Raw genomic sequence first — 13,695 nt, 5'->3', positions numbered from 1 at the left:
TACTACTCAGGAGGGTGAGGCACAAGAATTACTTGAGCCTAGGAGGTAGAGGTTGCAATGAACTGAGATCAAGCCACTGCATTCCAGCTTGGGTAATAGAGACTGTATCTCAAACAAAATAAAACAAATAAACAAAAAAAAATAAGCTTTGCTACTTGAAGGAGTTTACTTACTATGGAACACTGTCAAAGTGGTAACTTGGTGATTATCAAAAAGGGAGGCCAAGTAGCTTGATTAGCTTGAGTTCACCAAACCTGTCTGGGGCAAGTTCTGGGAGGTGAGACAACCAGAGGGAGCTTCATAAACTGTCCAAATATCCAGGATTGATCTTAGTCTGTGCACACATGCAGCAGAGGCCTTAGTGGACTCAAGCCAACCCATGTTCTTGGCCAATAGAGTCAGAACCTGTGCACGTGTGTAGGAGACATGAAAGAGCCCAGGAGAAAGAAAAACAATGAAGTTTAAATTCCAGTCCAAATTCAGATCTATCAGCAGAGAGCAGTAGTCTTACTGGCTTAGGGTATCTAAGTACAATCTCTGACCAATCTTTGCTTAGGTTAGGAACCTATATAGACACAAGAGAAATTCATACAATGCCAGTCTTAAAATAAAAATAAGACAGAATGCTAGGTGATTTATTTATATATTACTTCTAGTCCTCACAATAATTCTGCAAGATCAGTTAGACAGTAAGATAATCAGCTGCTGGAATCCTGTACCATTTCACTTCATGCTTGCAAGAGAGAGAGAGAGAGAGAGAGAGTGAGAGTGTGTGTGTGTGTGTGAGTGAGAGTGTGTGTGTGTGTGTGTGTGTTTTCTCTATTCTTTTTCTGCAGCATATATCTTAACCTGCCTAAAGCAGCAGCTTGGGCACAGCTATCAAGAAAATAATAAAATTGCTTTCTTCCTTCCTTCTTTCTCCCATATCAACTCCAGTAAGGAAAAAGAAAAAAAAATCCCAACTTACTGCAAGAAGATTCATGATGGTATGCCCCGTCTCTCCAAACAATGGCTTCCGAAATCTGACACTGAACAGTGGGCATGGATAAACTATGGAAATTAGAAATGATCAAACTTAAGTTTGGGAACTTAAAACTTTGGTAAAAGAGATTTCATGACTAATACAATTTTCAAAATATAATTGTAATGGCTCACTAGAACATATCAAATTTAGGGCTCAAAAAGTATTTGGCATGGTAGCAGACAAATCCTGAGCCATATTAAGTCTTTTAATAACCAGAATAAGCCTTTTGATGTAAAGGTTTCAAAAATGACCCACAATAGCCAGACACAGTGGCTCATGCTTGTAATCCCAGAACTTTGGGAGGCTGAGTCAAAAGGATCACCTGAGCCTAGGAGTTTGAGACCACCCTGTACAACACAGGGAGACCCTGTCTCTATTAATAAAAAAAAAAATTAGCTGGGTGTGATAGCAAGCACCTGTAGTCCCATCTACTTGGGAGGCTGAGAGATAGGAGGATGGCTTGAGCCCAGGAGGTCAAGGCTACAATGAGCCATGACTATGCCACTGCACTCCAGCCTTGTTGACAGAGACCCTGTCTCCAAAGAAAAAAGACCTACAAGGTCTTAGGGAGCAATCTTCTTCAAACTGAATTGACATGATCCAGGAAACAAATATCTCCTGATTCCTCTGTGCTCAAGAAGTTTAGGCGTTCATGATTTTTTTTTCCAAGAAGTTTAAGAGTTCGCTCTTTTTTTTTTTTTTTTAAAGACAGAGTCGAACTCTGTCGTCCAGGCTGGAGTGCAGTGGTGTGATCTCCTACCTCAGGAGAGTTCAACTGATTCTCCTGCCTCAGTCTCCCCAGTAGCTGCGATTACAGACATGCACCACCATGCCCAGCTAATTTTTTTGTATTTTCAGTAGAGACGAGGTTCACCATGTTGGCCAGGCTGGTCTCAAACTCTTGACCTCAAATGATCCGCCTGCCTCAGCTGCTTTCCAAAAGTGCTAGGATTAGAGGCATGAGCCACCACACCCAGCCAAGAGTTCACTCTTCTATACCTCCTAACCAGGATCCTCCTTAGGAGAGGCAAATCACAGGAGATCCTAATCGGCTGACTCATCTCTTAAACTTTATGGTGTGAAATGCCTATATAAAATAGGAAGATACGCATGTTGCTTCTTCGGCACATAATCCTTCCCTTCCCGATTCATATGCCTCCTTCAGAGTTAATCCAGAGGTACTTTGGTCCAAGAAAAATGGTCCAACTACTCTTTTGCTCCTGGTCAAGTTAGAGCCTGTCTTGGGGCTCCCAATAAACTTAACTTTGAGCACAGGGTTTTTTTTGTTTTTTAAGAAGGAGTGTTGCTCTGTCACCCAGGCTGAAGTGCAATGGCACATTCTTGGCTCACTGCAACCTCTGCCTCCCAGGTTCAAGGGATTCTCCTGCCTCAGCCTCCCGAGTAGCAGGGATTATAGGCACGCCGCACCACACCTGGCTAATTTTTGTATTTTCAGTAGAGACGGGATTTCACTATATTGGTCACGCTGGTCACGACCTCCTGACCTCGTGATCCACCCGCCTTGGCCTCCCAAGGTGCTGGGATTATAGATGTGAGCCACTGTGCCCGGCCTGAGCACAGGTTTTAACAGAGTATACCAGTATAATCATGATTTCTGTATGCATTCCTTATAAAAGTTCCCAAGAAGACATAATCGTGTCTTCGCTATTTCAGAATTCCCAGGATTCAGGATATATGGGAGGCCTTTGTTAAATTCTTATTGAATGAATAAATAATTGGTGAAAGAATGAAGTTGACCTTCTGAGAACATATACTGTTTTATGGTTTATAAAATAATGTTTTTATTTATTCTCTCATTTGATCCTGTTAACAATCCAATATAAAATAAAAGTCAAGCATTATTATTTCCAGTTTACAAAAGAAACACAATCAGAGAACTTGAGTGACTTGCCCAAAGTTACAGAGCTTGTAAGTGGCAGAGTTGAGAACCTTACTCAAGTGATCTGATGCCTAGCACAGGGCACTTTTAATTAAATGGAGATATAAAGTTTAAAATAAAGCTTGCATTTAACTGTTAACGTCTATTTTAAAATCACATCTTAGTTGCATTGCTACAACCATGGGCAAGGAAGCTCTACTTCTGTAGCCTACCTTACCAACTCAGAGTGGCTCCATTCTACTAGTTTCGAGTATGTTAAGTAAAATATAATTTATCTTAACTGATTTCCAACCAAGTGACAAAGAATATGCTCATCATATACAGATACCATAAAAAATAAAGTTACATCTTAAGTTCAAATTCACTTTTCTGAAGATGATCATGTTTTTTATCAATCAACTATAAAAGCAGTACGTTTACAAGGTAATAATCAACTTCCTCATTCATTATTTTCAGTCCTTCCCATTATGCCCAATATATGCAGACACTGACCAAATTTAGCTTAGCTATTTCAAAAGACTGTTTATGCTGAATTATATCACCAAACAGAGGGCTCTGAATATTTCAGGCATTATTTAGTCACCATGCCTTTGTCATGCGGCTTAAAAGAACATGTTTTTACTACTTACGTCGATATTCAGCTCCAAGTCTCAACATCAGACGAATAGGAAACACTTTAGCCCAAGGAGTTTCCCATTTCTGGATAAGAATCCCAAACAAGTAAGGTGGGGTTGGGAGTACTAGGTCTTGCAGTGACTGGTAGGTAGATGTCACATATAAGAATCCACCATGTTCTTTACTGCCAAGGAAACTCTGACTGAAGAAGGAATGTCCCAAGTTGCCTACCACATTCCCTAAAAACAAAAAAGTTCATTAGTTACTTTGTATCAGTAAATTAATATTTTTAATAAACATTATTATGCAACACTGGGCTGGACGGACAGTACCAAACAGTAATTCCCAATCTTTCACCATGAAAGACTTACATTTAAAAAGCTGATTTTAAAATAAATGGTATTTATTAAATGAAAATTTGGTTTCCAATTTTATCAGGGCTTCTAATGAGCATAAAGTAAATTATATTATCAACTGTTGAAGTTTGTCTAGGTAAAAGACAAAAATATTGACACCTTTCTTGCTTAAATTGTACAGCTTTACTGTATGAGTTGCTTTAGAGGTCTCAAGAACTATCACCTAAAAGTTCATAAAGAAATATTCAGATTAGGAAGCTGCTATCACCAAGCTTATAATTTCACTGGGTGAACAAAGTCAATTCATGAACATAATGAATTACAGTAAAAAGTACAGTTACAAGACATTAAGGAAAGATGAGGATTTATGGAGTTAGTACCACAGACAAGATTTTTTTTTTTTTTTTTGAGATGGAGTCGCTCTGTCACCCAGGCTGGAGTGCACTGGTATGATCTCAGTTCAATGCAACCTCTGTCTCCTAGGTTCAAGGGATACTCTCACCTCAGCCTCCTGAATAGCTGTGATTACAAACATGCACAACCACGCTCAGCTAATTTTTTTTTTCTTTCTATTTTTAGTAGAAACAGAGTTTCACCATGTTGGCCAGGCTGGTCTCAAATTCCTGACCTCAAATGATCCACCGCCTTGGCCTCCCAAAGTGCTGGGATTACAGGTGTGAGCCACTGTGCCTGGGCAGGATTTATTGTTTTGTTTTGAGAAAGAGTCTCACTCTGTCACCCAGGCTGGAGTGCAGTAGCACCATGTTGGCTCACTGAACCTCTGTCTCCTGGGTTCAAGCAATTCTCCTGCCTCAGCCTCCCAAGTAGCTGAGATTACAGGTGCCCACCACCACACTCGGCTAATTTTTATATTTTTAGTAGAGATGGGGTTTGACCATGTTGACCAGCTGGTCTCGAACTCCTGACCTCAGGTGATCTGCCCACCTCGACCTCATAGAGTGCTGGGATTACAGGCGTGAGCCACTGCACCCGGCCAGGATTTACTGTATATAGTTTTTTGAGACAAATACGAAACATAGATCTATAATTTAGGGCTTGCTTAAATTCACTTACTTAAATTTAGGGCTTACTTAAATTCATTAGGCAGGTTTCTCTCTTTTTTTTTTTTTTTTTTTTTTTGAGACGGAGTTTCGCTCTTGTTACCCAGGCTGGAGTGCAGTGGCGCGATCTCGGCTCACCGCAACCTCCATCTCCTGGGTTCAAGCAATTCTCCTGCCTCAGCCTCCCAAGTAGCTGGGACTACAGGCGTGCGCCACCATGCCCAGCTAATTTTTGTATTTTTAGTAGAGACGGGGTTTCACCATGTTGACCAGGATGGTCTCGATCTCTTGACCTTGTGATCCACCCGCCTTGGCCTCCCAAAGTGCTGGGATTATAGGCGTGAGCCACCGCGCCCAGCCTAGAGTTTATTTTTATAATGCTTATGGGTCTTTGCATCCTCGATTTTAGAGGATAGGTATCCTGACAGTAGGATCCACAAGTGAAGGGAATACCTTCCCATTAAACTCAGAGAAGCTTTGTGGCTGAAAGCCCTGTTCACCTAAACATTATCATCTACATTTTACCTTTAAGGTAGTACATTTAGTAATTTAGAGGTAGTACTCTTGCTCCAGGATTACCCAAGTCTGGCTGCACAATTAAGCTGCTGGGCCAGATTTATAAAAATGGCAGATTGTGGAGTCCCAGAGATATGGATTTGAATGCTAGTTTGACCATTCACTATTGTGGGATTTGGGGCAAGTTATTTCTCTGAGTCTCAACGTCCATGCAAAATAGGAGAAACTGTATTAAATTCCAGAGGTGTTATAAAGAGTAAATGATAGGAAATCTATAAAATGCCTAACAGGACCAGCAACAGTGTATTCTCAAAAAATTATAACTATTATTATTCTAATGCAAATATACATATATTGATCAGCCAAATATAAGATTTCAGAGATATAAGAGTAAGATTTAGATAAATCTAAATTTTTTTTATGGCAGCCACTGCAGAATCAGGCATAGAGTGTCAGGAACTTTAGGGAGATCAGATCCCCAAATTCACCACTGCCACTTTACCACCCGCCTAGATCTTGGAATTCTAGAATACAATATAAAACACTTCATACACAATTAAACAGATAATCTGTCAGAGAGAAAAACATTTTTTTCATCTTTTTATCTAGCTTTGGTGAAGAAGGAGGAGAATAGGGAATTAAAGAAAGAGATGCTTTCCCTCCACAACGTAGAATGCATGACAGCATTTCTCTAAAGCTCTAGCGATGGCATGCTATGGTTTGAATATGTCCCTCAAAAGCATCTGTTGGAAACTTGGTGCTAGGAGGTAAGGCCTCATGAGAGGTGACTGGATTAATGCTGTTATCCTGGGAGTGGGTTTGTTATGAAAGGACAAGTTCGGCCTCCCTTGTGCACATGCCCTCACGCACATGCACATTCTTTCTCTCTCTCTTCCCCATCCCATTTGCCCTTCTGCCATGGGATGATGCAGCAAAAAGGTCCTCATCAGATGCCTAACCCTCAGTCTTGGACTTGCCACCATGAGAACTGTAGGAAATACATTTTTGTTCATTATACATTATGCAGTCTGTGGTATTCCACTATAGCAGCAAAAATAGACTAAGACACAGTATTACATTTATGTTTCAAAGATTGTCCTAGTAAATATAGCTTAGAGGTGAAAAATATGTTGGCTTTGACTCAACACATTCATTCATTATTCCTTGTGATTTCCCTATTAGAGCCTAGAATCTATTTCTAGTTGTTTTACAGATACTGATTTCCTTTCTGCCTCTTCCATTTAACACTCTCTTCATCCCAATCACACTCAGATTATTCCAAGTCCTTTCTCATTATAAAATATATTTTTTATCCTTTAAGTATTTATTTTCTTTAAAAAAATGTAGATTACCAATAATGACTGATTTACCATCTCATCTACAAACAACTTAACACTGCACAAGGGGAGATACTGGCAAAAATAAAACAGTGGGTATAAGAGTATGACAAAGAAAGACAAGCTTTCATCTGAAGACCTAATCTGAGGCTCTTGAACTCATAATGTCTGTTATGTACTAATTTATATAGCTACTTTTCTATGACTGCATTCAATGCAGTGAATCCACAGAACTAATTATATATATACCCCAAGACTAGTGAAGAATCCGTATAACTAAAATAGACACCAAATCTTGCTTCTGAGTTTAAATAACCTGGCAAAGATGTTAAATGCTTTATAGCGGTGGTTTATAAAGTAATTTTACATGACATTAATCAGGTAATCATCAGCTCAGTGCTAGTAAGTAAGCAGGACAGGTACCATTTCCCTGAAATTTGGGGTTTTATTTGACAAATGAAGAAACTGAGGCTTAGAGGTAGAGGTGAAGTGACTCTGAAAAGACATGAGGTAAATAAGTGGCAAAGCAAAACTTAGAAAACAGATCTTTCAATCTCCTAGTCTTTGTATGTCACATAGTCTTTCAAAAATAGACAGGTACAGGCCAGGTATGGTGACTCATGCCTGTAATCCCAGCCCTTTGGGAGGCCGAGGTGGGCAGATCACCTAAAGTTGGGAGTTTGAGACCAGCCTCACCAACATGAGGAAACCCCATCTCTACTAAAAACACAAAATCAGCCAGGTGTGGTGGCACATGCCTGTAATCCCAGATACCCGGGAGGCTGAAGCAGGAGAATCGCTTGAACCCAGGAGACAGAGGTTGTGGTGAACTGAGATCACTCCATTGCACTCCAGCCTGGGCAACAAGAGCGAAACTCCATCTCAAAAAAAAAAAAAAAATACACACACACACACACACACACACACACACACACACACACAGTAATTTACAACTTTCCATCTTTAATTTGGAATTTAAACTGCTTTTCAAATGCTTACAAGTAGCCAGCCATCTTTAAATTCAATTCAAACAGAACTTAAATATCCATGCGACAATAGCTTCTTTTTGTTTCAAAGCATATTTATTAATCCTCACATCAATTCAAATGGAACAATTTCCAAGCAAATGGTTCATTTATTTCAAGAAATACTAATATTTCTTTTTTTTGAGACAGAGTCTCACTCTGTCGCCCAGGCTAGAGTGCAGTGGTGCAATCACAGCTCACTGAAACCTCTGCCTCCTGGGTTCAAGTGATTCTCCTGCCTGAGCTTCCCGAGTAGCTGGGACTACAAGCGCACACCATGCCACCCGGATAATTTTTGTATTTTTAGCAGAGTCCGGGTTTAGCCATTGTTGGCCAGGCTGGTCTCGGACTCATGACCTCAAGTGATCTGTCCGCCTCAGTTTACAGGAGTGAGCAGCACTGCGCCCGGCCAAGAAATACTAATATTTCTAAATGCTAATATGGCTAAAACTCAAGCCATCAAAAGAATTTAGAAAGTTTCTTGGAGTTCTTTGTAATGCAATAAACTGCAGTTAAGTATGAGTACTTTGTAAAAGGTCGTGTCCTCAGTTTAGCGTATCTGTGAGATTGATCACGAAAGCTTAAGAGGAGCCAGGTCAGGTGGCTCAGGCCTGTAACCCCAGCATCTTGGGAGGTTGAGGAGGGAGGATCACTTGGGCCCAGGAGATCAAGGCCGCAGTGGGTGAGCTATGATGGCACCACTGCTACACAGCCTGGGTCACAGAGCAAGACCCTATCTCTTAAAAAAAAAAAAAAAAAAGCAGCTCAAGAGACACTATAGTACTTCTTATGGTTCAAAACTCGAGATTTACAGAAGACACAGGTGAGTTTAAACCTAGATTCAGTCACTTGCCACCTAACTGTGTTATCTTAAGTTACTTAGGGCTTCAGTGTCTTTCATTTTCCTCAGATGTCAATACAAACAGTAACAGTATGAATCTGAGTTGTATTTAAGAATAAAAAAAATAGTGTTCAAAGGCAATAAATACACTGCTTAGCATATATTAAGTGCTCAAAAAAGATATTTGTCTAAAATCACTTCTTCATAAATAGTTCCATATAACTTTATCATCAGTTGAAAAATTACTTTGCAAAGCTACAATACCATAATTCCAATAAATTTAATTTACCAAAAGGTTCAGAATTAATTTGAAAAATAAAATATAAACATGAACTATGACATGACACTATTATTATTATTTTTAAAGATAGGGTCTCACTGTGTCGCTCAAGCTGAAATGCAGTGGTGCAATCAGAGCTCACTATAGCCTCAAACTCCTCGGCTCAAGGACTCCTCCCACCTCAGCCTCCCAAGTAGCTGGGATTATAGGGATGTGTCATCAGGCCTAGTTAATTTTTTTTTGGTAGAGATGGGGTCTCATTATGTTGACCAGGCTAGTCTCAAAGTCCTGGCCTCAAGCGATCCTCCTGCCTCAGCTTTCTAAAGAGAGAGCAAAAGGGGGATGAACTCCTCCTTTAATAACAGTACTAATCCCATCCATGAGGGTGAAGCCCTCATGGCCTAATCAACTCTTAAAGGGCCCACCTACTAATACTGTTATAATGGCAATTAAATTTCAACTTGAATTTTAGAGTGGACAAACATTGAAAGCATAATAATACCAAGTACTTTCTTAACAATGTAAGATTAGACCGAGCGTGGTGGCTCACACCTGTAATCCCAGCACCTTGGGAGGCTGAGGCCAGTGGATCACCTGACGCTGGGAGTTCAAGACCAGACTGCCTGACATGGTGAAACCCTGTCTCTATTAAAATACAAAACTTAGCCGGGTATGGTGGCATGTGCCTGTAGTCCCAGCTACTTGGGAGGCTGAGGCAGAAGAATCACTTGAACCTGGGAGGCAGAGGTTGCAGGGAGCCAAGATCACACCACTGCACTCCAGCCTGGGTGACAGAGCAAGACTGCCTCAAAATAAATAATTAATTAAATATTAAAAATAAAATATTAAGGAAGATCAGAAGAGATTACTTCCATCTGGGAAGATCATCAAGGAAGAACTTATGAAGAAAGTGGTCTTTAAAATTTAGAACTGATAGGATTGAGACAGTTGGGGTATTAGGAAATAGCATGGTTGGGAGTAGCATAATCATGGGTCATGAAGTGGGAAATCATCAGAATATATATAAAATGAACCAAGAAATGTTTCATTTGGCTACAATGGAAGTATGGACAGATGACTAGAGGGAAATGAGACTAAAAATATAGGAATGGATCATGCAGAATATTGAATGTTGCAGCATACAGTTTATTCTAAAGACAATACAAAGCCAGAGTAGCTTTTGAGTAAGAGAGGGAAACAACCAGAGGTTAACTCCAGAAATAACAATCTGATAGATGTAAGTCCAATTTCATTCAAATCTATGTACTGAATAGACTGTTTACAAAAAACAGGTACAAAATATGGAGGAATGAATAGGAGCCAGGGAGAAATAATCTAGAACCTCCAATGGCACTGTCATAACCAGAATGTCATAATTACATTCTGAAACTCTCAGAACGTAATTTCACACAAATTACTATGTTTCCCTTCACTGTAGAATGCAAAAACAACTGTGTATGACACACATATTGAATAACAATATGTGTGTCATATATCTAGATATATCTAAACTACATGTATGAATAACAATATGTGTGTCATATATCTATATATATATTGTTATTCAATACATGTAGTTTAGATTTTAAAATTCACAGGAAATTACAAAGAAAGTTCATTCAACAGCTCCTAAGGCTTTTCTAGTGATTTAGGGCAGAATAACCCTAAGCTAGTGATACAGTATTCAAGGTTTCACACTCAGGAGAAATTTAAGATACAATTTGTCAATTTTACACATGTGCTACACAGAAGAGAAAAATAATGGATCAGGATAATTTTTTTTTTTTTTTTGAGACAGAGCCTCGCTCTTGTTGCCCAGGATGGAGTACAATAGTGCGATCTGGGCTCACTGCAACCTCCGCTTCCTGGGTTCAAGAGATTCTCCTGCCTTAGCCTCCTGGGTAGCTGGGATAACAGGTGCCCACCACCCCACCCAGCTAATTTTTTGTATTTTTAGAAGAGACAGGGTTTCACCATGTTGGCGAGGCTGGTCTTGAACTCCTGACCTCAGGTGATCCCACCTCGGCCTCCCAAAGTGCTGGGATTACAGGCGTGGGCCACCACACCCAGCCCAGGATCATTTTAGAACAGCAGCCTCCAACCTTTTTGGCAGCAGGGACTGGTTTTGTGGAAGACAATTTTTCCATGGACTAGGGGGTGGAGGGAGATGGTTTCTGGATGATTCAAGCACATTAAATTTATTGTGCACCTTATTTCTATTATTATTACTTTGTAATATATAATGAAATAATTATACAACTCACCATAATGTAGAATCAGTGGGAGCCCTGAGCTTGTTTTCCTGCTACTAGACTGTCCCATCTGGGGGTGATGGGAGACAGTGACAGGTTATCAGGCATTAGATTCTCATAAGGAGCACACAACCTAGATCCCTCACATGCGCAGTTCCCAACAGGGTTCGCACGTCTACTGGAATCTAATACCACTGCTGATCTGACAGGAAGCAGAGCTCAGACTGGTATCGGGAACGATGGGGAGCAACTATAAATACAATGAAGCCTCATGTGCTTGCCTGTCACTCACCTCTTGCTGTGTGGCCTGGTTCCTAACAGGCCATGGACCAATACCAGTCTATGGTCTGTGGGATGGGGACCGCTGTTTTAGAACACCCAAAATATGTTTTTACTTATTAAAAAATTTATAGTGAAATTTATTGAGCTACTACACTGATTATCTAAAAATAGGATTCTTAATATGTATAGTATACAGATAATATATCTGTGTTTTTAAGAATTGATATATTATTACACAGAGGCAACCGACATAATGTAAATACTGATCTGGGAGCTACAGCCCTAATTCTGCCACCAACTTGGTCTGTAATTTAGGAAAGCCATTATACACCTCTAGGTCTGATTTTGCTTATCTAAAAAATAAAGAGTTTATATTAAATTATCTAAAATAACCTTCTAGTCCCAATATTTGATGAGCTGTGAAATGATTCCTATTCAAGGAAAAACTCTTTCATCTCATTTATGCTTTTGAAATGTTATTTCCTTAGATATATAAATATATGTTCATGTCCCTATCCTACATTATAAAAAATATTTTTAACTTGGCTCAGATGTACTATAGTCTGACCTTAGAGTATCATTATTATCTTGTAATCAGTTTCAAGTATTTTGTTGTTTCAGAATTTTTGCAATTTAATAGTTCAAAATGGACTCAACTGACATATAACTATCCTTTGAAAAAACATATAACCATTTATGCTAAACATATTTAATAATTCATGCAATAATTCACATCCTCTCTTTGTGAAGAGAGGATGTCTATCTCCCAGGATTTCACTTACAGTCCTAGTCACTTCACACTGGCCTATCCCATTTAAAACCATATTCTCAATTACCACATAAAAGCTGTGTCTCCCAAATATGTATTTTAACTCAGACCTATCTTCTGGGATCCATACCCATATATTCATCTGCCATTTTCACGTTACATCTGACATCATTATTTCAAATTCAGCACACTGAACAAAGAACTCCCTTTCCTCTGCCAAATCTGTTCTTCGTCTATTCACCATCTCAATGAATAATACCAACACGCACTCAGGTTGCTCAAACGAGAAATCTAAGGCCAACCTTGACTTGTCCCCTCTAACCCCTCATATCCATTTAGTTACCAAATCCTACTGAATTGAAGCACCACATCTTTCATAGCTCTCCAATACTCTTTATTTAAGTTAAATCCTGATAATTTCTTAATTTCTTGCTGGATTCCTGCAATAGCTTTATAAATAATAAATTTTACTGAGGTATAAACTATATATTATGAAAGTGATAGATATTAAGTGTACATTTCAATGAGTTTTGGTAAACATCCATGTAACACCTATCCTAATCCAGATACAGAACTTTCATCCCAGAAAGTTTTCTGGGACTCTCCGTAGTCAATTCTAGCACCTGCACTCCACCTCACTTTAGGTAAACACTGACCTAATTTCTAGCACCACAGATTCATTTCATCTGTTTCAGAGAATCATATAAATGGAATCATCCAATATGTACTTTTTTGTGCCTGGCTTTTGCTCAGCATAACGTCTGTGAGATTCATGCATGCTGTTGCGTACATCAGCAGTTAGATCATTTTTACTGTTGAACAATATTCTACTGTATGAATATACATTTGCTTATCCTGAAATTGCTTCTTAACTGCCACCAGACTCACGGACTTTGATCCATTTTTCACATTGCTTCCAGAGTCATCTTTCTAAAATGCAAATCTGATTATGTCACTCATCATCTCAAATTCTTTCAATGGTTCTTCATTGCCTACAGAATAAAGGATGGGCTCCTAAATAAGACATTCATGAACCCCATGCCCTAGTCTCTGACATCCTCTCAAAACCCACACAAACCTACAATTACTTGAACCTCCAATGCCATTTTTCTAGAATTTTTAAATGTGAATACATTCAGATTGAGGAGAAAAGTGAAAGTTTCTGGTTATTTCCAGAACTAAATTCAGCTCCAGGGTATTATGTGGCCTGGAGGACCTGGATGATTTCAAATTAACCTTACTCATTTTGGAACAAACAGGGTAAACACTAAAAGGTGCTTCACAGGTATTATGGGGTCAGTTTCCAGTGTATTACTTTGCCCTATGTAATGCTACACCTAAATTATTGTAGAGACTAATTAATACATAAAGGCACAATCGTTTATGCATAATCTATACCACATTAAAAATACAATGTATATCCTACTTCTGTACTTA

At 39.2% G+C, this 13,695-nt stretch overlaps 1 protein-coding gene across 2 annotated transcripts in view; it reads right to left on the bottom strand.

Moving 5' to 3' along the window:
- Positions 1 to 13,695, bottom strand: part of ZFYVE9 (zinc finger FYVE-type containing 9) — a 213,025-nt gene that overhangs the window by 60,450 nt on the left and 138,880 nt on the right. For both annotated transcript variants that reach the window (XM_012434631.2, XM_012434632.2), the window contains 2 exons: positions 3,554 to 3,778; positions 968 to 1,050 (listed from right to left, as the gene is read on the bottom strand). In XM_012434631.2, coding sequence (XP_012290054.2) covers positions 968 to 1,050; positions 3,554 to 3,778 — 308 coding nt within the window. The remainder of the gene's footprint in view (positions 1 to 967; positions 1,051 to 3,553; positions 3,779 to 13,695) is intronic.

The sequence above is a fragment of the Aotus nancymaae genome, unplaced genomic scaffold, assembly GCF_030222135.1.
Source record: "Aotus nancymaae isolate 86718 unplaced genomic scaffold, 86718_ANA_hifiasm-v0.15.2.pri h1tg000007l, whole genome shotgun sequence".
Lineage (NCBI taxonomy): Eukaryota > Metazoa > Chordata > Mammalia > Primates > Aotidae > Aotus > Aotus nancymaae.
The sequence above is the reverse complement of the archived record's forward strand: the minus strand, read 5'-3'. Positions and strand labels throughout refer to the sequence as shown.